The sequence below is a fragment of the Schistocerca piceifrons genome, chromosome 1, assembly GCF_021461385.2.
Source record: "Schistocerca piceifrons isolate TAMUIC-IGC-003096 chromosome 1, iqSchPice1.1, whole genome shotgun sequence".
Taxonomy (NCBI): Eukaryota; Metazoa; Arthropoda; class Insecta; order Orthoptera; family Acrididae; genus Schistocerca; species Schistocerca piceifrons.
Window position 1 is genome coordinate 513,745,676 of NC_060138.1, and position 24,148 is coordinate 513,769,823.

General features: G+C 42.5%; 1 protein-coding gene across 1 annotated transcript in view; it reads left to right on the plus strand.

The window, feature by feature from the left end:
* LOC124797586 overlaps nt 1-17,060 on the plus strand; it is an 83,480-nt gene extending 66,420 nt beyond the window's left edge. Inside the window, exons 8-9 of the mRNA XM_047260797.1 lie at nt 11,928-12,064; nt 16,862-17,060. Of these exons, the coding sequence (XP_047116753.1) occupies nt 11,928-12,064; nt 16,862-16,916 (192 nt within the window). The 3' untranslated portion in view covers nt 16,917-17,060. The remainder of the gene's footprint in view (nt 1-11,927; nt 12,065-16,861) is intronic.
* Nucleotides 17,061-24,148: the final 7,088 nt, after the last annotated feature.

Sequence of the window (24,148 nt, forward strand, 5' to 3'; positions counted from 1 at the left end):
ACAAAATTTGAAAATTATGCCCCTCTTACATCCTCCCTCTGCTACCCCTTCCAGTGTCTGTAGAAAGTGGTGTACAACACTATACCTAGAAAAGATACCACGGAATGTAGCATAAACACTGAAAGCTTGTAACTACAGGATTACCTGCAACATGAAGAACACCACAGTCCAGTTGATTTTTAGTAGCAAAGATAAGAACCAAGTACTAGCCAAAAGCGGAATATACAAAATTACTTGTCCTGATTATGGTAAGTTTTATATTGGTAAGTCAGGCAGAGTCACAGCAACTGGGATAGCTGAATAGGAGTTTGCAGCACTATGGCGCCATATTTGCTGACCGTGTTCTGAGTGCGGGCCACAACTACCAGCCACAGTTCCATGTCCTTCACTTAGCAAACGAAGACAAAATAATCATCCTGTTGGAAGCCCTGGAAATCAACAAACATGTAGCCCACAGTCCGGATTTAATCTTAAATGACCATAACAGCGTAATACTTCTCCGCTTCTAAACTTCCCATAATACTTTGTTTTCCATTACTTCCCACACTGTCTCTTCCTTCCTATCCCTCCATTTTCCTGTATTTATTCATTTCTTATTTTATTGTGATTGCCTACAGTTCCATATATTCAGTTCTTTCAACTGTCAATTCTTCCTTTTACATTTTACTTCGCTTCTGTAACATTTTCTATGTGTAATACCTCTTGAAGTAGTCTTGTCAAGTACTAATTTTATTTTCTTGGGTTTGTTTATTTAATGTAAACAGTTATACAGTGTGATTTTTTTCCCACCGTGTGCAAACTCTAGGGACTGATCGATGAGAGGATACTGAACATAGCGGGTCTAATGAACTTATATCCGAAAATGTATGGTTTCCCTGCTAGAGACCATTTATCCAGTCATACATTGTTACAGAGACTGCGGTCTAATACCCGCTGTATCATGCAGCCATAGTTACAGTTTATGTTGAAAATGGTTTCCATATGCCTCAACGCATGCGTGTCCAGTGTCTCCACATCTGGAATGGTCTCTGCATACACGATACTTTTGAGGTAGTCCCATAACCAGAAATCGCACGTGTTGAGTCCTGGTGAACGAACAGGCCATGCAACGAACCCCCTTGTCGGATCTATAGATCAGAGAAGACACGACTGAGATGCACCCGGACGTTAGCGGCGAAATGGGCTAGAGCACCGTCATGTAGCAGCCACATAACCCTCCTAATCATCAATGACATTTCTTCCAGCAGATGAGGCAAAGTCACCCGAAAGAAATGCAGATAGTTCCAGCCTGTTAGGTGACGTGAAAGGAAGATTGGTCCCAAAATACGGTCGCCAATTATCCCAGTCCACACATTCCGGCTGCACCGACGCCGATGATTCGCTGTCACCATACCATGGGGTTTCAGCATACTATCCCACGGATGACTGTTATGAAACTTGAAGATAGCACTCCGCGTAAAGGTGGCCTCATCTGCGAATAGGATGGGTGACGCAAATCCCATAATTGTGGTTGCGTGGTGAAGAAACCAGTGACAAAAATGCTCCCGATGTGGAACCTCTGTCGCTAGTAAGCCCTGCACATGCTGTAAGTGATAAGGGTAGTAACAATTGCCACGTAGAATATTTCATACGGTTGTCTGTCTTACCCTGTACTGCCGGGCCAACTGCCTGATATTGATCCACATTCGTCTTCCACAGTGTTTATCACATTTTCCTCCAAGTCTGGTATCTGAAAATTTCGGGTACGTCCTTCATGAATTCCTGCTTGCTGAAACGACCCTCTCTCAGGCAAACGGTGAAGCATTGTTGCAAACATTGAATGCTGTGGTTGCTGTCGACGGGGATAGGCCTCGTGATGAAACCTTGCTGCCAGCCGCCCGTTGCCATTTGTCTTTCCGTAAGGAACACCATGTCGGCAAGCTCTCGATTCGAATACGGAACCATTGTGTGCAACGGTGTATCGCATCCACTACAAGGTAGGTCAGCAAGAGAAGTGAATCGGATACATTACCAATTACTATGGCAGGAGAGGAAGCTAGGGCCTACCGTATAAGTAACAGTATCACCCTCTAGGAGGGAACAATGCATAGTGTAACTGTGGCTGCATGGTACAGCGCGAATTACACTGCAGTCTCTGCAGTAAAGTATGATTGAATAAATGGAAACCATGCATTTCCGGACATATGTTCATTAGACCTTTTTTGTTCCGTATCCTCTCATCGATTAATCCCTAGGGTTTGTATACGGTGGAAAAAATCACCCTGTATAGGCAATGTTGTTCGAATTTAGTATTAATTTTTTGCTTTGTTTTCTCCCTTTATACTTATTTATTGTCAACTTTAGACTTTTTACATTGCATGTCCTCTGGACTGTCAAAGGTGACGTTTAGGCCTACCGTATATTTGTGCCTCAGTCTATATGAGTAACATCTTTCCAGTGTTGTTTAGTTGTTTACAGACATTGTAAGTTCTCTGAAACGACAGTCAGTTAAACTCTGATGATGGCCTTGTAAGCCGAAACCCGGTTAACCTGAGAAACTAATCCTGTAGGACGGAAGCAGTTTAGTGCTTTTCCTTTATTATTATGTTGTTCAACCAAGAGGCGACCGAAGAATCAGCATGTATTAAGAGTAATCACAGCTGTTTGTTTCTGTTTGGAATGTATTACTTACGTTTCTCCAAAAGTGTCACCTGTAGAGGTCAGTAGTACAACATCTAGAGTAAATAGCCTAGCTTCGCAAACGTCATAGCTACTCTCTCCCACAGGACAGGATCGAAAATACTCTCTCTGTTTTTATTAATGGGTTCTGGAAACACCTAGACTAGAGGATGACACTAGTGGGAAACGAATTGTACTCCGTCACAGTTGAAGGTACGGCCAAGAATGGCTAAAAACAAAGTGGGCGGGGCGGTCCACAGTCCTCGCAGCTGATTCACTATCGGGATTATATCATGGTCAGCAATTGATGAATTCTACTTTCCGTGTTTCCGGCCGTGTCACTGTTGCCACGTCTTTAGATGCTGTGGTTGCTTGGTGGGATGAAATAAGATGAACCACCTGTCTCTATTTTCCTACCTGCTGATAAAACAGTTTCACCTGCCAATCTTCTTTTTCCCGGGATCATGTCCGGCCGCTGTGGCCGACCAGTTCTAGGCGCTTCAGTCTGGAACCGCGCTGCTGCTACGGTCGCAGGTTCGAATCCTGCCTCGGGCATGGAAGTGTGTGATGTCCTTAGGTTGGTTAGGCTTAAGTAGTTCTAAGTCTAGGGGCTGATGACCCCAGTTGTTAAGTCCCATAGTGCTTAGAGCCATCTGACCATTTTGAACCAGGACCATGGAGACGTCAGTCCTCATCACCTGTTGTTGTTGTTGTTGTGGTCTTCAGTCCTGAGACTGGTTTGATGCAGCTCTCCATGCTACTCTATCCTGTGCAAGCTTCTTCATCTCCCAGTACCTACTGCAACCTACATCCTTCTGAATCTGCTTAGTGTATTCATCTCTTGGTCTCCCTCTACGATTTTTACCCTCCACGCTGCCCTCCAATGTTAAATTTGTGATCCCTTGATGCCTCAAAACATGTCCTACCAACCGATCCCTTCTTCTACTCAAGTTGTGCCACAAACTTCTCTTCTCCCCAATCCTATTCAGTACCTCCTCATTAGTTACGTGATCTACCCACCTTATCTTCAGCATTCTTCTGTAGCACCACATTTCGAAAGCTTCTATTCTCTTCTTGTCCAAACTAGTTATCGTCCATGTTTCACTTCCATACATGGCTACACTCCATACAAATACTTTCAGAAACGACTTCCTGACACTTATATCTATATTCGATGTTAACAAATTTCTCTTCTTCAGAAACAATTTCCTTGCCATTGCCAGTCTACATTTTATATCCTCTCTACTTCGACCATCATCAATTATTTTACTCCCTAAATAGCAAAACTCCTTTACTACTTTAAGTGTCTCATTTCCTAATCTAATCCCCTCAGCATCACCCGATTTAATTTGACTACATTCCATTATCCTCGTTTTGCTTTTGTTGATGTTCATCTTATATCCTCCTTTCAAGACACTGTCCATTCCGTTCAACTGTTCTTCCAAGTCCTTTGCTGTCTCTGACAGAATTACAATGTCATCGGCGAACCTCAACGTTTTTATTTCTTCTCCACGGATTTTAATACCTACTCCGAATTTTTCTTTTGTTTCCTTTACTGCTTGCTCAATATACAGATTGAATAACACCGGGGAGAGGCTACAATCCTGTCTCACTCCTTTCCCAACCACTGCTTCCCTTTCATGCCCCTCGACTCTTATAACTGCCATCTGGTTTCTGTACAAATTGTAAATAGCCTTTCGCTCCCTGTATTTTACCCCTGCCACCTTCAGAATTTTAAAGAGAGTATTCCAGTTAACGTTGTCAAAAGCTTTCTCTAAGTCTACAAATGCTAGAAACGTAGGTTTGCCTTTTCTTAATCTTTCTTCTAAGATAAGTCGTAAGGTTAGTATTGCCTCACGTGTTCCAACATTTCTACGGAATCCAAACTGATCTTCCCCGAGGTCCGCTTCTAGCAGTTTTTCCATTCGTCTGTAAAGAATTCGCGTTAGTATTTTGCAGTTGTGACTTATTAAAACGATAGTTCGGTAATTTTCACATCTGTCAACACCTGCTTTCTTTGGGATTGGAATTATTATATTCTTCTTGAAGTGTGAGGGTATTTCGCCTGTCTCATACATCTTGCTCACCAGATGGTAGAGTTTTGTCATGACTGGCTCTCCCAAGGCCATCAGTAGTTCTAATGGAATGTTGTCTACTCCCGGGGCCTTGTTTCGACCTCATCACCTACTGCAGGAAATTTCATTGCCTACGTATTCACTTAAATAATGAATAAAACCCGGGGAAACTACAGCCAGTAGCAAGCAGCGAATTGGAATCAAAGCAAATGTATTATTTGTTAAAACACATAAATTAAAGGTAGTCTCGCAAAGAACGGAAATTAACAACCGACAGTTCTGGGCTATATGGAGAGCCGCTCGTTTGCTGCAAGACACGATAAATTTACACGAAAAATATGAAGGGTCGATTGAGAAACGATTGATTACTCGTCAAATCCTTAGAGAGAGTGTTAATCAGAAGAACAGAAATGAATCTTGAACCGTAATGCTGGATGCTCACGGTGCAGCTGGCATACCACGGAGTGGCGGTTGATATATTTAGAATACTCCGAACATACTACAGACGCTATACGTGGTGACATGCAGAAAAGGGAAGCTCCCAGTAAGATCACGAAAATTTAAAAGAATCAAGATCGCATGACTAATGTATGGGTGACCCATTTAAGCATGGGAGTATGCATGCCAGACCTCACATGGACATATTAATGTAGGGATCCGTCAAGTTATGAAACGAAACTAATGATCATGACAATCTGGTTTATTTCAAAGAGATATCTAAATGATTGCCTCATTGAATCAATATTACGAGCGCATAACATGTGGATAAGGGACTGCAGATACGAACTATAGTCTTGCCACTGGTGAGTCGATGCACAAAATAACGATATAAAACTGAGCCACGAATATGGCCAATGATTGCAGGAAAAGGTTAATGTTTTAAAGAAACAATGGCAGAAAAACGTGATTGAACACCAATACTCTCGTCTAAATTAGTTAGATTGCTGTGAAAATTAAATCAGTAAAATCAAACACTCACGTAAGTTGACTTCGTGTATGGCTCGCTTTGGGGTCTGCAATGTCAGCTTACGGTCACTACTCTTAAGCTGTGTGGTGCTAGAAGACTGCTGCAGTAGGGCTGAAAGTCTTAAGTTCAGCTTGGTCTATATATTCTGCTCGAAGTCGGAGACGTCTCATCCTACAGCTCGAAGGCTCTGTGGCGCCCCCGAAGCAAGTGTGTTCTCGACAGCGTAACTAAAGCAAGAGTGTTCTAACTTTACTCTCTGAAACTTGGCTGGTTCTACCAGCGTCGGGACCTTGCTGCCCAACTGCAGCAGACATTGTGAGTTCTGACCAATGATAATTTCATAAAAAAGTTTGTCTATTTCCCACTCTTGCGGATATGGTCATGGTTAGCGAAAAACGCCTATTTCTCCAGTAGAGCAGAGCAGAAGGTAGAAAATCTCTCCCACTACATGCGAAATTTTAAGTCCTGACCAATCAAAAGGCGTACACATAAGCCTGCATTGGAACCCACCCCTACTACCAGTATAATTACTGTGAGCTAACCAGAGAATCCCTTACTAAAATCTGAGCAAATATTCTAGCAGGCTACATCTGGGCTTAACAGTTGCTCTCGTGGTACATGGGTTCGTGCTTTTTCCTGCCTTTCAGATTCTTACCTTAACCGAACACAAGTCCTTGCACTTCTCACACAGTGCGGAATTGTGACGTGCTGCCTGACCTCCTCTCGGGCTGGGACGGCAGACTGTCCTCCACTGCTCTCTATCTGCACAGACAATGGTTTTCAGAATGTGCGGAGTAGCCGCGTGGACTGGGGCGCCTTGTCACGGTCCGCGCCGCTTCCCCGTCGGAGGTTCGAGTCCTCCCCGGGCATGGGTGTGTGTGTCGTCCTTAGCGTAAGTTAGTTTAAGTTAGATTAAGTAGTGTGTAAGCTTAGGGACTAACGACCTCAGCAGTTTGATCCAATAAGACCTTACCACAAATTAAAAAGAATAAGGCTTTCAGCAGAAAACAACTTTACAGCCATCTGTTTCCCTAAGTGAATTTCCCTTCTGTGAGGCAGATAAGAGCCAAAAGACTGCTAAAATGACAAGATTTCCCCATCGTATCAAGAAGAAATGAGATAGAGATATAATCAGAAATGCAGTCGCTGACAGTGCTGAATATGCTTGCAGTTTTCATACAGTGGTAATGATTTGACTTGACTGACTAATGTTATCAAATAGGTAATGGGGAAATATGGAAATAAACTGCCATGTAACAGTACTTGCATCTTGAGCCCTGTCAAAGTTACCACAAACATTCTACTGTGACTAAAACTGACTGGCTCTGCATACCGTCCTTCCAAGATGATGGAAGTCTATATATGTGTCATGCATCGCTAATCATAAAATGGAGCTGATTAAGCACTGCAATGAAATGTGGCTGTGAGAGCATCTCAACAAAGTTTTGTAAATTCAAATGCAGCACTGCTGTAAAATACCTGTGACAAGAAAAGGTCCCCGCAGCTAAATTGAGTGGTGGTGGCAAAGTTAACAGCTCCTACTTATTTCGGCCGACGGGGCAGCTCGTCTCTTGGTGCTCATATTGGTAACCGTGTGGTGGTGACAGCACGCCAACCGTGGGTGGTGCTAATGGCAGCGTGGCTACAGTTTGGATCTGAAGGCAATGGCACCGGACCTCTATCGTTTTTCGCTATCTTGTGCATTTTATAAATTAATTAATAGGCAATCATAAAAGTAGATCCATACACAACATTCGATAGTTCTCCACCCAGGGAAAGCATTAGTGGCTTCAGTTAGCTGGGGAAAATTTACCTTAATGCGTAAATTGGTTGATTGATTTCACCGACTTTCTAATTGATTCATTTACTTGTGATTAGTATCACTTAAATTAGTATCAGTTAAGTTGTGGTTACACAGGCAATACAAATCTGTAGTTGGAAGTATAATTTTAATTTAATTCAGCTCTCTTTGTAGTGGAGACTGGACGAGACACCTGCTGAGAAGTCTCTACATGCTTTATTCGTCTCATAGAAATCTGAACTTAGCCTACAGCCATCCATGCCAGAAGTTGTTTTTTCGTTATTCCTTGTATGAAACCTTTCCAAATTCACGGATCGGTAGAGAGGGTCCAATATCATGACCACCCCGTTCATAAAGCATAAACCGTTTTACCCTTTTTTGTGAGTCACATTCAGGGCAAAGTATCCTGTTAACCTGTTTCTCATGTGTAAACTCTTGGGTCAAGAATACGAGATGCTGTGTACACAGTGACAGAAAAGATACTAGAAAAGACGTGGAGAGAAACAGAACATGGCCAAGACTTTCTACGGACAACAAACGGAGCATTGGTGGAACCGTATCCCTAACACATTTTATGGTTTGGGCTATGATTTGCACAATCCACATAGCTGTCTCTGGCATCGTTCTTTACAAACAAATCTTTGTAATTAGGAAAAGACTTTATGCTCAGTACATTAAAATAATACATGACGTAAACGAAACCGAAGACTGTGTACAAAATGAAGACGTTATTACGAGCCACCAAATTTTTGTTGGGGAGTTTCTTGAAGACTATGTTCAAAGTGACAACCATTTGCATCACTGGCAAACTCACTGCTGTCACCATATCAAAATTAGTTGTTTTACACGAAGCAATAATTCGTTCTGTCATTTCCTCAACTATTATTGAAACCTCCGAGTAGACCACATTCTGGAGGAAAAAATAGCATAATTCCATAAAAATGTTGATGACTGTATCTCCATTATCAATGAAGTTTTGAGAATGCATTGCTATTTGTCACTGTCCGTCTAGGCGAAAATAGATTACTAACGTCTTTAACATGTCAAAATTATTTTGAGAAGAAAAAGTTCAATGCCTTATATATAGTGTGTCCCAAAAAACACCGACAACGCTTAGTATGTTGTTGGGGAAGCCAAACTGGTCGGTTTTCAAGAAGGAACCCACATCCGGGAACGCACTACTTGGGCGCTGGAGTGGACGGTTTGTTTCGATTCTTTTTGGTATCTGAATACGGAAGGTATGCAACCCTTTAGCCATCTTTGTACTGCAGATGGACGATCTGCGCCTAATAACATTCCTGCACATGCGCTACATTCCTCCACAACAGATCTTGTGTTCATCCTAATGCCAGTGCAGTGATCATGTTGACAGCGGTGCGGCATGTACCAGAACACAGCTGAAGAAATGACCGGCACGGTGCTTGCGTACTGCAAAGCGGATTGCAATAAGAGAGCTGCTGCAAGATTGTATGTGGAATGTTTTCCAAACAGACATACCTACATCATTCATGTTCGCAACCGTCGAGAGAGTCCTCAGAGAAGTCCGAAAGTAGCATGTAGGTATTTCCTGCCTGAAATGTGTCCACTGTATAGTAAAGTAGTAGCAGTTTATGCTTGGTATCTGCGAATACCACACCCAGCCTACTGTTTGTCCTCTGGTATGTGCTGAAAAGTGATGCAGGTTGTCCGTGCTCGGATCGAACACTACAGTTGAAGAATACATGCTGACAATGTTCGAAGGGGACCAAGCCACCAGCAGTGGACATGTAGGACAGGCGCTGCACATGGGTAAAAGTGCCGTGTGGTGTTATTTTCATGAACAGTGGCTCCATCAATAACATCTGCAGAAAGTCTAGGCGCTACGGGAGGAGGACTACCATGACAGAAACTGTTTGCGCATTGGTATTTACAACAGTGCAACACCAGCCACAGTTCCCGAGCTTGGTGCTACCCACGGATGAATGTACGTTTTCTAGAGGTGGCATGTTAAACTTGCACAACATGTACGTTTGCGCGGTCGGAAACCAGTGTGCACAGGTCATTCTAAATCACCAGCACAGTATCGGTATTAACCACCTGGGCCGGGTTAACTGTTGACCATATCATTGGGGCATATCTACGGCCAAACAAACTAACAGGACCTATCTCCTTCACCTTTGTTAGACGTGTTTTACCTATCCTATTGAATGTAACTAAATGTTTGGATGGGTATGTGGCTGCAACACGACGGACGTAGAGCACACTTTGATTTCGATGTGCAGAATCTCCTCAACATCGCCTATCGTAATCGATGGATTGGTAGGAGTGGACCAGTTCCATGGCCAGCACGGTCACCAGATCTGACATCTCTCGACTATTTTCTCTGGGGTAGTAAGAAGATTACGGCGTACGTCACACCTGTAATGCCAGCGGAGGACGTTATTGCTTGAGTCCACAGAGCGATGCAAATACTTCAAAGATAACTGCACGTATTGGCTCACATACGTGAGGCTTAGCACCGCCGATGTGCGCTCTGCATTGGAGTAGGAGCTACACACAGTGCGAAGGCCATTGGTAATGTAGACAGCGCGATGTGTTACTCATGTTGGGCTTGTTGACATAATAGGGAATTCACATCCACCTCTGACTTCAATGCTCTTTAGCACCCAAGTCGTGCGTTTCCGGATATGGATTTCTTCTTGAATACTGAACAGTGTGCGTTCCCGCACTATATTATAAGTGTGTGTGTATAATCCACGTCTCCTCCTAAATCACTGGGCCGATTTCAGAAAACATGGTACGCATATTATCATTTATTGTCTGGAAAGAACCGCTATGGGGATGAGAACCTGTCAGCTGTGTGGGGCTGGGTGAAAAAGCCGTGTAGCCCACGACATGTGAATACCCATACATTATTCATCCAGTCTTCGACAATGAGAGCACTTAGTGACTTGCAACAAACTTTGTACATAATTTGAAACTTTTATAAAGCTTTTTCCCGCTCAATGATGAAAGGAAAAAAGTTCATGGCTTACTACATTTCCGCCATCTGCAGTAAAACTGGCTCTTGAAGCATTGTTTTAATTTACTATTAATTTACTGCTAACTGTATTCGCGACACATTTTGCAGACAGTATTCAGATGAACCACTGAATGTACCAGCAAAATTATGTCATTTTATGACACATAGCTCAGGAGATATGGTGTCATAAATAATGAGATTCGTGAAGAACTGCCGCTTCATGCATGACGTTTAAATGCAATACTCTGTTACTACTTACTTACTCTCTTCATAATACATTTCGCAGACAGATGTCAGTTGTCACATATATCACAGGAGGTACCTGCAAAATTATATCATTGTACAGCACATTATTCAGGAGATACAACATCGTAAACACTGAGCTGCTTGAAAATGTATCTGCAGAGCGAAATTCGCTAGACTACAGGTTAAATACCTGTACAAATTCGTGTGAGATGTGTTGACATCCTCATTGTCGAGCAAAGCCACGGTTAAAGAGCTAATCGTAAGTCACTGGAACTATTTCAGTCAAATTTGGTACACATATTAGTGCCTGTCTGGAAAGATATATTGTGGGGTTAAGAACCATCAGCCCCCTATTGGGGTGGAGGTGATAACGTGGAGAGAGGCGGGGGGAGGAGGAGATGGACAGAAAGAGAGGGCGAAAGAATAGTTGGACACAGCTAGTGGGGAGAAGGAAATGGACAGAGGGAGGGGAGGGGGAATGGATGGAGAGAGGAGAGAGGAGGAGATGGACAGAGAAGGAGATATGCAGACAGGGGGAAGAAGAGACAGGCAGCAAAAGGGGAGAGGAGAAGACAGAGAGACGGTAGAAGAGGAGATGAGCACAGGGAGGAGGGAGGAGTAGATAAACAGCGAGAGAGTGAAGAGTAGACAGACATGGAGAAGGGGTAGAAGGAGATGGACAGAGAGAGGCGGGCGAAGAGATGGACAGAGAGTGGGGAATGGAGGTGATGGACAAAGGGAGGGGAAATGGAGATGAGAAGGAAGAAATGGACAGAGTGGGAGGGGTGGATGGATGTAGAGGGGAGGATGCAGATGGACAGAGAGATAGGGTAGAAGCAGATGGACAGAGAAAGGGGCAGTGGGAGATGGACAGAAAGAGGGGGTGGAGGGGATGGACAGAGATAAGGGATGTAGGAGATGGACACAAAGGGTAGGAAGAAGGAGATGGACTCACAGAGGTGGATGGAGGAGATGGACAAATAGAAGAGTGAAATAAATACGTGTGTCTGTTAGTATTTCCATTTAGTTTCGCATTAGACTGCATTGTTTCATAAATATCTATTTCGGACAGGATGCTACCTTAAATGGGGTGTATGGGTGTTAGGGCTGTTATTGTAACTTATGAAATAAATGTATTAGGCACTCCAAAACTGAAAGCCTTTTTTCTTTCCTTGATAGACAGAGTCGCAGCTGGAGGAGTGCGCGACCCCTGACGGAGGTCCGGGGCAGTGCCGCCACCTGGCCAACTGCGTGCTGCCCAGCTTCGCCCACAGCCTCGATGACTTCTTGCCCTACCTCTGTGTGGTCGACAGCAGGTCAGTAACTGTTTCAAATATGGTACAGAGTTATTTTGAAGAAAGTTGTGGCATCGTTTGCGAAGAATGGAAGTTCTCACCTGAGTTGTGGTTGTTGTCCGTCATTTGTATTTCCACATCCTTCCTATCCACTGAATTCCACTGGGATCAGGAGTGGTTAAGGAAGCAGAATAAATATAATTGGCAGGCAACAGCTTCACGTCATGGACCATACGAATACCTCTGTTCCTCCCCTTGCTCCTAGCTTCCAGTACTTGGTCCACACACCACCATCTGAACTTAACATTCCCATTACTCCACAGGACATCAGCCTCACACACCACACTAAACGCAACACTGCTCCCAGCCACAACTGCATTACCTACTGCCACCTCAAACACTGCCCTTCCTCCTTCCTTTCAGTCCTTGCCACCCTCTACAATGTCATCCTTGCCACTGGCTTCTACCCCATATCCTGATGTTCTCCAAACCCAACAAGTCTCCATCTGATGCCTCTTCCTATCGTCCTATCTGTCTCACATCGGTGTTCAGCAAGCTCTTGGAATCCATCCTTACCTGGTGCATCCATCACCACCTCCACCAAAACCACCTCCTCCCCAACACCCAATGTGGCTTGCGACCTTCCTTCTCTGTCGATGACCAACTCCTCCGCCTCACTCATCTCCTCTCCCTCCAGCTCCACTCCCGTCGCTCCGCCATTTTTGTCTCCCTTGACCTCGAAAAGGCCTAAGACCGTGTCTGGCATCCTGGTCTCCTGTTTAAACTCCAAACCTACGCCCTTCCTGTCAACTACATCCGTCTGATGGCCTCCTTCCTCTCCCGCCGCCCCTCCTATGTTACCATCTATAATGCCAATTCCCACACCTTCTACCCCTCTGCAGGTGTGCCTCAGGGCTCTGTCCTCTCCCCTCTCCTCTACCTCCTGTACATGGCAGACATGCCCCAACCCCGCCCCCCCCCCCTCCAGTACACCTCTTGCAATGTTCCGATGCCACCACATTCCTCGCCCTCGCTCCTACCCTCCAACAGTCCCAACGCCTTCTCCAGAATCACCTTGACCTTTTTGCCACATGGCATAACCAGTGCCTCTTGAAAATCAGTCCTTCCAAGACCCAGACAACCATCGTAGGTCATACCACTTGCTCCTTCCGGCTTCTGGATTTCTCCCTTACTGCCTATGCCCGTCCTGTCCGTCTCACCCCCACCCTCACCTACCTTTGCCTCACCATTGGCCGTCACCTCACTTGGATCCCTCATCTCCGCTCCATCCAATTCAAAGCCCACAATCGCCTCCAACTCCTCAAACTCCTCTCTGGCCAGACATGGGGGTTGCACCCCTCTACCATCCTCCACACCTACAAATCCTTAATCTGTCCCATCCTCTCTGTTATGCCACTCCTGCCTGGATATCTGCCCCCCCCCTATATTCTATAAGTCCCTCCAGATCCTTGAGCATCATGCCATCCGCCTCGCCTTCTGTATACACCTCCCATCCCCCACGCCGATCCTCTATGACCTCATTCCTTTCCCCCATCTGCTCCTATTCCTCGAACATATCCGCATACTGTACACCTCCTGCCGCCTTGATCCCCCTCACCCCCTGGTTGCTCCTCTCCTCTCCCATCCCCACCCCCTGCCACATCTTCACTGTTGTCCCCCCTACCCTCCATCTCTACACCCTTCATCTCCTTTCCCAGGGTGGCTTCCATCAACTCCCCCTCCCAGATGATACCCTCTCTCCCTCCATTTATCCCTCCTATCGACTCTGATCCTCACCCCCCTCCTTTCCTCCATCCTTTTCCTGGGCTCCCTCTCCCCTCCTTCCATCCTCTTTTTCCCCTGCCTACCCTCTCTCTGCCCCCCTTCTCTCCCTCGAGTCCTTTTGCATTTCCCTCCTCTGCCTTTTCCCATACCCTCTTGCGTCTGCCCTGCCCCTCCCCCCCCCCTTATGAGTCGTCTACCTCCTTCGCTTCCCCCCCTTTCGTTTTTCCTCTCCTCCCTCCTTGTTTTCCCCATCATCTGTCCAGGTCCCCCCCCCCCCCCCCCCGCCCAACTGCCTTTGGCTATGGTGTGCCATCTTTGTGCCGACATTTTAGTGCAGTGTTTACGGTGAGTGTTCAGTGTTGTGCGTCTTTTCCGAAGTGTTGCGAACGGAAATCATACTGTCGCTGGGTGTGATTTTTATGTCTCTTGCGAACAGAAAACCAGACTGTCGCCATGTTTTTTAATTGTCTGTCTACTATTTTACCTGTCTGCTTCCTGTGTATTTTATTAGCATTGCCAACCCTTCCTTTTATGTTTTAACTTTCCACAATTTTCCGCCGTTTTACAATTTAAATCACCGTTTTATCGCCTGCTTTTATTGTTTCTTATCTTCTTCTTACGTTTTAAAAAGTCTGTAGGCTGCAGAGCAGCGTACTAAGCTGCTGCCAGCCCGCCCCCTTAGGGGGGCATCGAAATTCAATAAAGGAAAAAACAAAAAAAGCTTCACCTCAGTCAAAGTCTCTCATTTCCTGACTGCACTCTCAGAAGAATTATTGTTCCGAGTATTCACTGTCTGACATGTACTACTTTAATAACTAACCATTTAATTTGTAAATACTGCGGATTAACTGACTTGACGCTTGCTATGTTTTTATCTTAGGCGTATAAATTTTATCTAAGACTGGCACCATCGTACCAACTGTCTTACCATTGAGGCACGTGCATTTCACCCCGCAGTACATCGCTGTGCCACATGGTTTTTAACATTGCAATGTGTAAATATTCACGCTTGAGAATTGAGAAGTCAGTAACCACCTCGTCTTAAAAAGGTTCAAAATGGTTCAAATGGCTCTGAGCACTATGGGACTCAACTGCTGTGGTCATTAGTCCCCTAGAACTTAGAACTACTTAAACCTAACCAACCTAAGGACATCACACACATCCATGCCCGAGGCAGGATTCGAAACTGCGACCGTAGCAGCCGCTCGGTTCCAGACTGTAGCGCCTAGAACCGTACGGCCACTCCGGCCGGCCATGATCCATCACTGTGTTCCAGATCACCGCCTAAAGCGTTCGAATATCATCTCCAAAATGAACGTGCCATTTCACTAAAAACTTACTACACTCAGTGACGAATCTAAGTACAGGGTGCTAAAAAAACCCGATTCGGAAAATATAGTCTAAGAAAAGAAAAAGCGACGCATCACGAAGGAATTATCTGAATGCGACGGACATATGATATACATGTACACACAAACAAATGATTACAGTTTCATAAAATATGGATGATTTACTCAAGAGCTTGACCAACTTGAGCAAGTGGAAAACGCGCTGATCCACCTCTGACCCTTGTGCAATCAGTTGGTATTCATTGGTAGAGCTGTTGGATATCCTCCTGAGGGATATCGCGTCAAATTATCTCCAACTGTCGCATGAGATCGTGAAAATCCCGCGCTGGTTGGAGGGCTCTACCAATAATTCACCCTTGCAGCACAATGACGATATTCCATGCCCTGTTTCGTTGCCGATCATCGCGAGCCATCCTGGGCCTAAATTTCAGCAAGATAATGCCCTATCGCAGACGGTGAAATTTTCTAATCCTTGTCTTGGTGCTTTCCAAACTCTATCTTGGACAGCAAGATCACTGGATCTCTCCCCAACTGAGAATATTTGGAACAATATAGGTATGGCCCTCCAACCAGCTTGCGGTTTCGACGATCTAACGCGCCAATTGGAGATAATGTGGCGCGATATCCCTCAGGAGGACACCCAACAACTCTGTCAGTTCCTGTCAAGCCGAATAGCTGCTTGCACAGGGGCCAGAGGTGGACCAACCATTTATTGACTTGCTCAATTTCTGCAGCTCTTTCTCTTGAATGAATAACCCAATTTTTCTGAATTGTAATCATTTGTTTGCCTGTAAATGTATGTCACTGTACATGTATGTCGCCGACTTTCGTTCTATTCGGACAATTCCTTCGTGTTACCTCGTTGTTGTTTTTTTTTCCTTTTTCTTTCCATAGAATATGTTCATGTACATTAAGATAGGCAACCCATGTTACATCATCTGCCCTGGAAGTGAATGATTTAAGCTGGGTTGCCTGTCTTAAGGTGAATGAAATATTTTCTGATCCAGTTTTGTTTTGTGTACCCTGTACGTTGCAGTTCACTCTACATTGTTAGGGACTTTTTCAGTGCTGTGTAAGTCTCCTTTTATGCACTCCAAAAGCAGAAAAATATTTTAATGTTCAGAAGTGGGCCTACTGTGGGTACAACACTGCTATTGTAAGTTCTTTTGCCTGCAGTTTGGATTTTTCGATGTTCATGTTACAGTAATGTGAATTGCCACCTCATTTCAGAAACTTAATATTTCAACAGAAATATTTTGTGTGTTTTTATAGGCAGAAAGTACAGTAAAATATCGAATTATGACCTTTTAACATTATGTAGAGATTAACAGTTAATGATACAACTCAGTAGCCTCATTGTACAAAAAAGCTACAATTTGTCGATGATTTCCTTCACATGTCCATAGCTGCACTGCTGCAGTCTGAAGACAGTGTCAGTTCAATACATTTAATGGCGACAGAAATAATGCTACTTAAATTTCATTTATGTTTAGAGGATGTAGTTGTTTTACACTTTCCTTAATGTAGAAGTATTTGTCTCGTCGGTTTCAGACAGACAGGTGACTGGTGACAGGGAGAAGGAAAGGGCACAGGCGGGGGACTGAGAACGGCTCAGATAGCTGCTATAATAAATGTGTCGATTAAGCATTTAGTTTTCTGAATAAATTTTGTCTTTCTTTTCCAGTTACGTTGGAGCTTGCTGTCCGAACACTACATTTCCCCCCATGCTTGTTGGATGACACGCATGCTGAGTGCCAAGGTCGCTGCTCTAAGCAGGGTTCTGTGTCATTAAAATACCTTCCAGAGCTGTGGAGAGCTAAACAGGAATTTTTGTCGACCATACAAAGCCCAAACCTTGTTGAATAAATTCCAAAATTTTGTTACTTCCTGGTCATTCTTCACAGAAATTAAATATTTTCTCAAAAGGCAGGTAGCGTCATTCTTCCTGGATAATATTGCTTTCTTTCCTGAACTGTTCCTTTTCGCTTATGGACATCACTATACTAACAGTCATAACGACATAGTGACAAGTTCACATTGCAAGCTTATGCAGTGCTACAGACTTAAGACTCACAGTAAACCGTACAGTCATAGTTTTGTAGCACAAAACATATGTATATCATTCACTGGTTTTCAAATGCAAAGACTTATCACGGTTGACAGTGCTCTCCCAATGAAGAAGATAGCCTAGACTACACATTCAAATTGTACAACAATTAACAGAATCTGGACAAGTAATCGTTATCTCATGCGTAAAAGAGTTTTCAGCTCCACAGCTAAACACATCTTTATAATTTTGTGCGGTCTTACAAGCACAGAAGGCCTTGTTCGTGGCTTCGTCGAAGCATAAACTATGAGCTAGACAAATTCAACTAGCAGTCAGGCTAAACTAGGTAACACAATCTCGCAATGCTGCACAAGGCCTACGAAACATGCATGCGACACAGGAGGGTTGCTTTAGATCGAACTTAGCCACACTGGGTGTATGAAGCCATTTCCTGAACACAGAGGCAGTCATAGCCTGCCTGCCGCCGAAGCCTCAGCAGTGCCTTGCTGTTCCCAGATGATGAATAAGGTATAGTAGCCAATCGAACCCCAGAAATCAAAAATTTGTTGAGACATTAATTTAATTTTAGAATTTACACAAAAGCACATTTTGTTTAATCTGTATCTATTATCATACTTACAGGTACAGCACTAAAACGAATAATTACTCATTGCATTTTTAAAAGATAACTAAAATATTTTCCAAACAACTTTATTATTCGCAAAATCCTTTCCATTGTGACTAATTTCAATATAAACGTTATATTCAATGCTAATCAAATAGAAACTGGTTAGCCCACTTAACAGCAGTACTGACCTGTGGATTTTTTTATTATTTTTAACTTCGAAAAAAATGTTTCACCATGGAACATGGAAGGACTAGTGAGCCGCGGCGCTCACAGTTCCCAGAAATGGAAATGGCTGTTAGTCGAATCATCAACATAGTTCCCAAATGGCTGATGAATGACGAATACCAAAAGATGTCCCTTTGCTGAATTATTAATTTACAGACAATGCGACTGAATACCACATACTACTGAAATACATCTTGTGCTTGACTCAATTGCGTACAAAAACCATTCATTCACTTCCAAGTAATTCCTGTGTACACGTGGGACCTTAGATCTGTACAGCTTCCTTCATCAGCCACACACGTCACAGCACCGGCAGCAAAAGAGACATCATTGGCATGCACGCGGAAAGGAAGCAGGTTAACTGTGTAGCAGATGCCAGAGCGAGGCGCTTGAACATGTGCAAAGACTATCCTTGTCTTATGGCAACTGGGTGGTGGGGCAAACCGTTGTGCACACGCACCTACCACTGAGGTGGAATGCACTACACACAGTTTACCAGTGCCTCCGCCGCTGATGGACGACACGCCGTACTGACAAAAACGAGGTTCTCTAGAATTTTTCTCCAACGATTTTACAGAAACTATTTCGTTAAAATATTTGATCCTTGTGTTACTTACAGCCTTCTATATCATCGAAATAGTGCAGTGCCCACCATTTCGTTAATTTCCACAGTTATTGTGATATTTCGCATTTAAGTAACCAATGTATGGAATTCTAAAAGATTCCAATGAACAACAGGGGTCACTACGATTTTGCACTTGGTGCGTATTAGATTATACACTGATGCCTATGAAATAACACATTTAATTCGTTTGGACTTGAGAGAGTTCTTTATCCGTCTGCAGTATCAAGTACATGGGTTTTATGTAGCACATTCAGTTTCGATGGCATGTCTCAGTGATAAAGATAGAATGAAATATTCATAACATACCCTATAAGTCGTAAACGGTTTGACATACTGAAACAAGGTTTTCCCAAATGGTTCAAATGGCTCTAAGCACTATGGGACTTAACATCTGAGGTCATGAGTCCCCTAGACTTAGAACTACTTAAACCTAACTAACCTAAGGGCATCACACACATCCATGTCCGATGCAGGATTCGAACCTGCGATCGTAGCAGCAGCGCGGTTCTGGACTGAAGCGCCTATAACCGCTCGGTCACAGCAGCCGGCTAAGGTTTTCCTAAAATTAAAGCACAGAAAGAGGAAGGTATTTTGTGACATGGTTAACATATGGAACTTTCTTATTTACAGCGACATAGCGGAAGCTATATTTTTATTTCTTTCAATGGAGTACTGCAATTTTTTAAGAGACGTTGGCAGCAACTGAAAAGAGAATTCGCTAGTATGAAAATAAATATGAAATTTCTTCTCTCACGTTACTACAGACAGCAACAACAAGGTTTTTCATAAATTATTCACCTCTCTGGTCACCAACAACTTGTTTAATAATAGACTTTGTTTCAAGGTTCTGTCACAACAGCTAACACACAATATTTTATAAAGTTGGCTTTGTGAAAATAAGACTGTGTTGAAGTAAAAGAAGCAAAATTAACCCTGTCAACAAGACAGACGTAAACATTTCTCATAACTGATGATGCTTCTTCAAATGAGAAAAAGTTAATAGTTCAGACAAAAATAAACAGCTAGTAAAAAAACAAAGAGCTTTGAAATGCACAACTTAAAGGCTGCCAGCACTTCATCCTCCATACTGTGAGCAAATCTGTTCTCCTACAAACTCTTGGCTTTCCATATTTTGGAGGGGGTATTATGGACCAAACTAACAAGAAAATTGTCTGGTAAACATGTGCTCTAAAACGCACATGTTAAGAGCCGTGAGTATTTGTTCGGCAGAACCGATTGCTTCACAGCAGTGAAGATTAACAGGCGCTCATAGCTCTTAAGGTACGCACTTTAGAGGCCATATTTACTGAACATTTATTTGTTTTGGTCCACATTATCACATCTCAGAATATGGAAAGCAAAGATATTTGTAAAGTTGCTGTCCCTGACACGGCGACGGATGTAAAGCACCTTATTTTTGTTTATTGTAATCAACTTTGCAGCTATTGGACACGAAGATGTGAGCTTCACATAGACAACACACTTCGTAATGAAATAAACCTGTGTGCCTAATACGAGCATGTATCTCTTACACTCTGCTAATATTACCGTTGTTCAACTGAAAAATGGGTATGTGACTTTTAAGTAAAAATGGTGTTAAGTCAAATTATTTTCTTTATTGCCCCTTTTCATTAAACAGGTAACCAATCGTCGCGGAAGACTTTTCATTTACTTCCTACTGCCAATACTGTCATCCACAAAAATCATTTATTTGCAAACACGATACTGCTTCAACCGTAAATTTCCTGACTAATCCCGCAAAGTAACTGACTAGACAAACACTGTTTTTCCTACTAAGAGGCGTAACACTATCAGCTCTTAGTTGTACTTTTTAGTGATGCGGTTGCGCGCGACAGCACAGTGCAGAAGCTCAATAACGACTCTCCGTACACAAATTCGACGAGAGACCAATACGACTGAGGTATTGTAGACGTTATACAGCAAGACAATGAACCTTAGAGAAAAAGCGCGCTCAGATTCAGGAACTCCAAGAACCAGCGATAAGTAAGGAATGTGCTACATCATATCATCAAAGATGACACAACTCCTCCCCGCTCCCTCCCCCAGTGCAAAAAAAAAAATAAAATAAAATAAAATAAAATAAAAAAATAATAAATAAATAAAAGAGCGACCAAGAAGATCCCCACAAAAACAAATAACGGAATATTACGAGCAATTCAGCAATGGTTCCCTTCTGAGTTATTGTACTGCAATGCAATAGAAATATCAGACACATTTTACACTCTCTCGACCCTACACCGAAAATTTACAGTTATTAAAAAGGTTTTAATACTTGTGATAAGCAGACAGTAAACATATATAGAAATGAAACTTGTTAAACAACTACATTATACAGCAGTTAAAAATATCAGAATTCCTTTGTGCGTCAGTTAAGTCTGTAACGTTCCCTGGCAACACTCACACTATTAATAAACTAAAATTTGATTGTACTATATACGCCGCTATGAAGCAATTTGTATATACTGTAATTATTTAACAAAAAATATTATTTAATTTTGTGTAAAGGACATTCGTTATTATTGTAATATTTTCTGTAGTAATATTCTCGATGTATTTATGATTGTAATATTTCTATACTCATAATGTAATTGCAAAATGTGTCAATATCTGCGATAACAAAAATGTAAAATTCAGCCACAGAGGAAAATAATGTTGTAAGATTACAAAGAGATGTTAATGGTCAGCAGTAGTATAAAAAGCACCACGTAGTGTGTATTCTTTGTCGTCTTCCTGGAGAGCTGAAAGTGAGAGGAACCTGTGACGTAGCATTTTATGAATGGGTAGACTTCTTTTGTCTGTATCTGGATTTAGCCGCCATTAGAGGAGAAATTACAAACTAATGTAAGTTGAATTATTGTTGTGTCTAAATACATTATAATTTAACAAAAGTGTGTATTACTAATGTAAATTAGCTTGCCCATGTCTTTCTTTAAAGAATTTTCAGCATTTTTAGCAGTGTTGCTGGGCTGTGCCGCGACCGAACTATTTGCAGCGGCGGCACATTTAAAAAATTGTTCCGCTAAGAAAAATTAACCAAACCCGTAAATCGGGAGCAGATAAAAATTAGCAGTGAATTAAGAAAATGTTTTTTCTTTTACAGCGATCCTGAGACTGACGGAATTTATTACTAGTTTCACATTTGTGCATTCATAGGCGGTTAGTTAACGTTGAAATTTAACAATTTTGGTTCTTTCAAATAATTTAAATGTATAGTGAAGTGTGTTTTATCAATGATAATTAAACGTCGGCTTGGCAATATTTAACCATTTTCTGCTAATAGAGACAGTCTTGAGTTCCATAGCTAACGCCGGGAAAGAGTTCAGTAAATATTTAAAAAAAAACACTGCATTTAGAAAATGTGTGCCAAGGCCGAATTATGTAAAGGATTTAATTCTCAACTAAATATTCTTAATCAGTTAATATGAATTCACGTAATTTTAAATGTGCTTAATTATGTGTAAATGAATTTTTATTACCACACGTAAATAAGAGGTTCTACAACAAAGTTCGTATGTACAGAAGGAAAGAAAGGCAAATTAACTAAAAACAAATTTAAAAAAGGTAACTGATTATTCTTTAATGTAATTTCATTAAAAGTCTCCGGGGTGGCACCACAGGTCGTATATCTAACATAAATTACTATGACATGAGTACTCAATAGGCTAGCTACATTAAGTACGTGATGAGTTGGCCGTGCCCTAGTGCTGATAGTTAAAAGTTAGCACCATTCGGAACACTTCGTGACGACTGTTCTCTGTTTCAGATTTGTGCCACCTAGAAACCACAAATCTGTCACACTGTAGTTGCCTAACGAAATGTTGTTGTGTTGTCGGCGTGGTCAGACGATTAACTGATTTATAACAGTAACTGTAGTTATATTTAAATGCATTATACAGTGTAAGACACGATCAAAAATGTTTATTAAATGTTCTGAATGGCAGTCATCTTCTACTCGTTGCGTTGTATTACAATAGCATTAATTTGATTTAGTGTTCCTTATTACAAATGTTAACTACATTTGAAGATGACCGTTTCTGTAATGAGCATTCACGAATCCATGTTATTTTTGTGTCAAAAATTACTACCATAGCAGCTGATCGGATTGACGCACGCCAATGATTGTTCAGCACTGGAAGTCAAACACTGGAACATATTCTTTCACATCCTCTATCCTTGTTCAGGCATCGTTCCTTAGTCCCTTGCCCCTGAGGTAAGTCCTCAGCTTTACTTATCTCATGGCCAAACCGAACAACGTCAATTAAAATTAAGCACATTTTTAATTATTTTTATTTCTATAAATATTTTTCATTGTAACTGAGCAGAAAAACTGCACTCTTAAAAAGCACTTAGCGTTAGCTGACATCTTTGTATTCGTCTGTTATCTGTTAGATGCTTAGTATTATGAAATACTGCTGAGAACCGTGAGCCGCACAAACACCTTCAGGCCTCACGTGGACCGCAGGTCACAGTTTACGACAGGTGAAAGTTTACGATCACTGCTCTAAGCATACATCTAAACCTAATCATTAACTTTTCTCACTAAACAGCGTTATATATCATTCCTATCTAGGCATATCCACGGATATCTGTGGACCTAATGTGCATAGGTTGTGTGAAAAATGGTGGTGTTGCGGTGTCATCAGTTCTCAAACAATTAAAAAAATTGTATACTTTTCTTTTTTCTAGCTCAAAATCACTAAAAAAACTTATTTGACTGCAATAATATACACTACTTTTACCTCTTTCAGTCATACTTCCATAACCTCAGCATGTATTATACCTCAAGCGTCCTTTATACACACATTAAAAAAAAAAAAAGCTTTGCATCACCCCAGTTCCCAGAACTCCTGAGGATAGATATTGACTGTGGATATTGTATCACAGACACAGTCCCTTTGACTGTTCAGAGATGTCACTAAACCCGGCCAAAGATGTAAACAACCATGCATGAGCAGCGCCTATTGGATAGAGAGGGTCCGACAGCCGATCAGTCATTCCACCAGGAAGGAGGTACACGGCTCTTGTTCTCTGTAGTTCAACCATGCCTAGACGGTCAATACCGCGGTTCGATCGCGTCCGCATTGTTACTTTGTGCCAGGAAAAGTGATGTTCGGACATGGAAGAGATTCAGAGTGACAGGAACTGTCGATAACATGCTTTGCCCAGGCCGCCCAAGGGATGCTACAATGCTACTGCAGTGGATGACCGCTGCCTACGGATTATGGTTCAGGGGAACTCTGGCAGCAATGCCACCTCTTGAACTACTACGGAAACAATGGAAGATAGTTCCCTTCGCCTGTAATGAACCTTAGACGACCAGGGGCCTCATTAACAAGCCCAAACCTCTTATGGAGCACCAAGCAGTAACTGCCTCCTCGAGAGACAGCCACAGCGGTCACGGACAAGATAAGGAACAGCATCAACC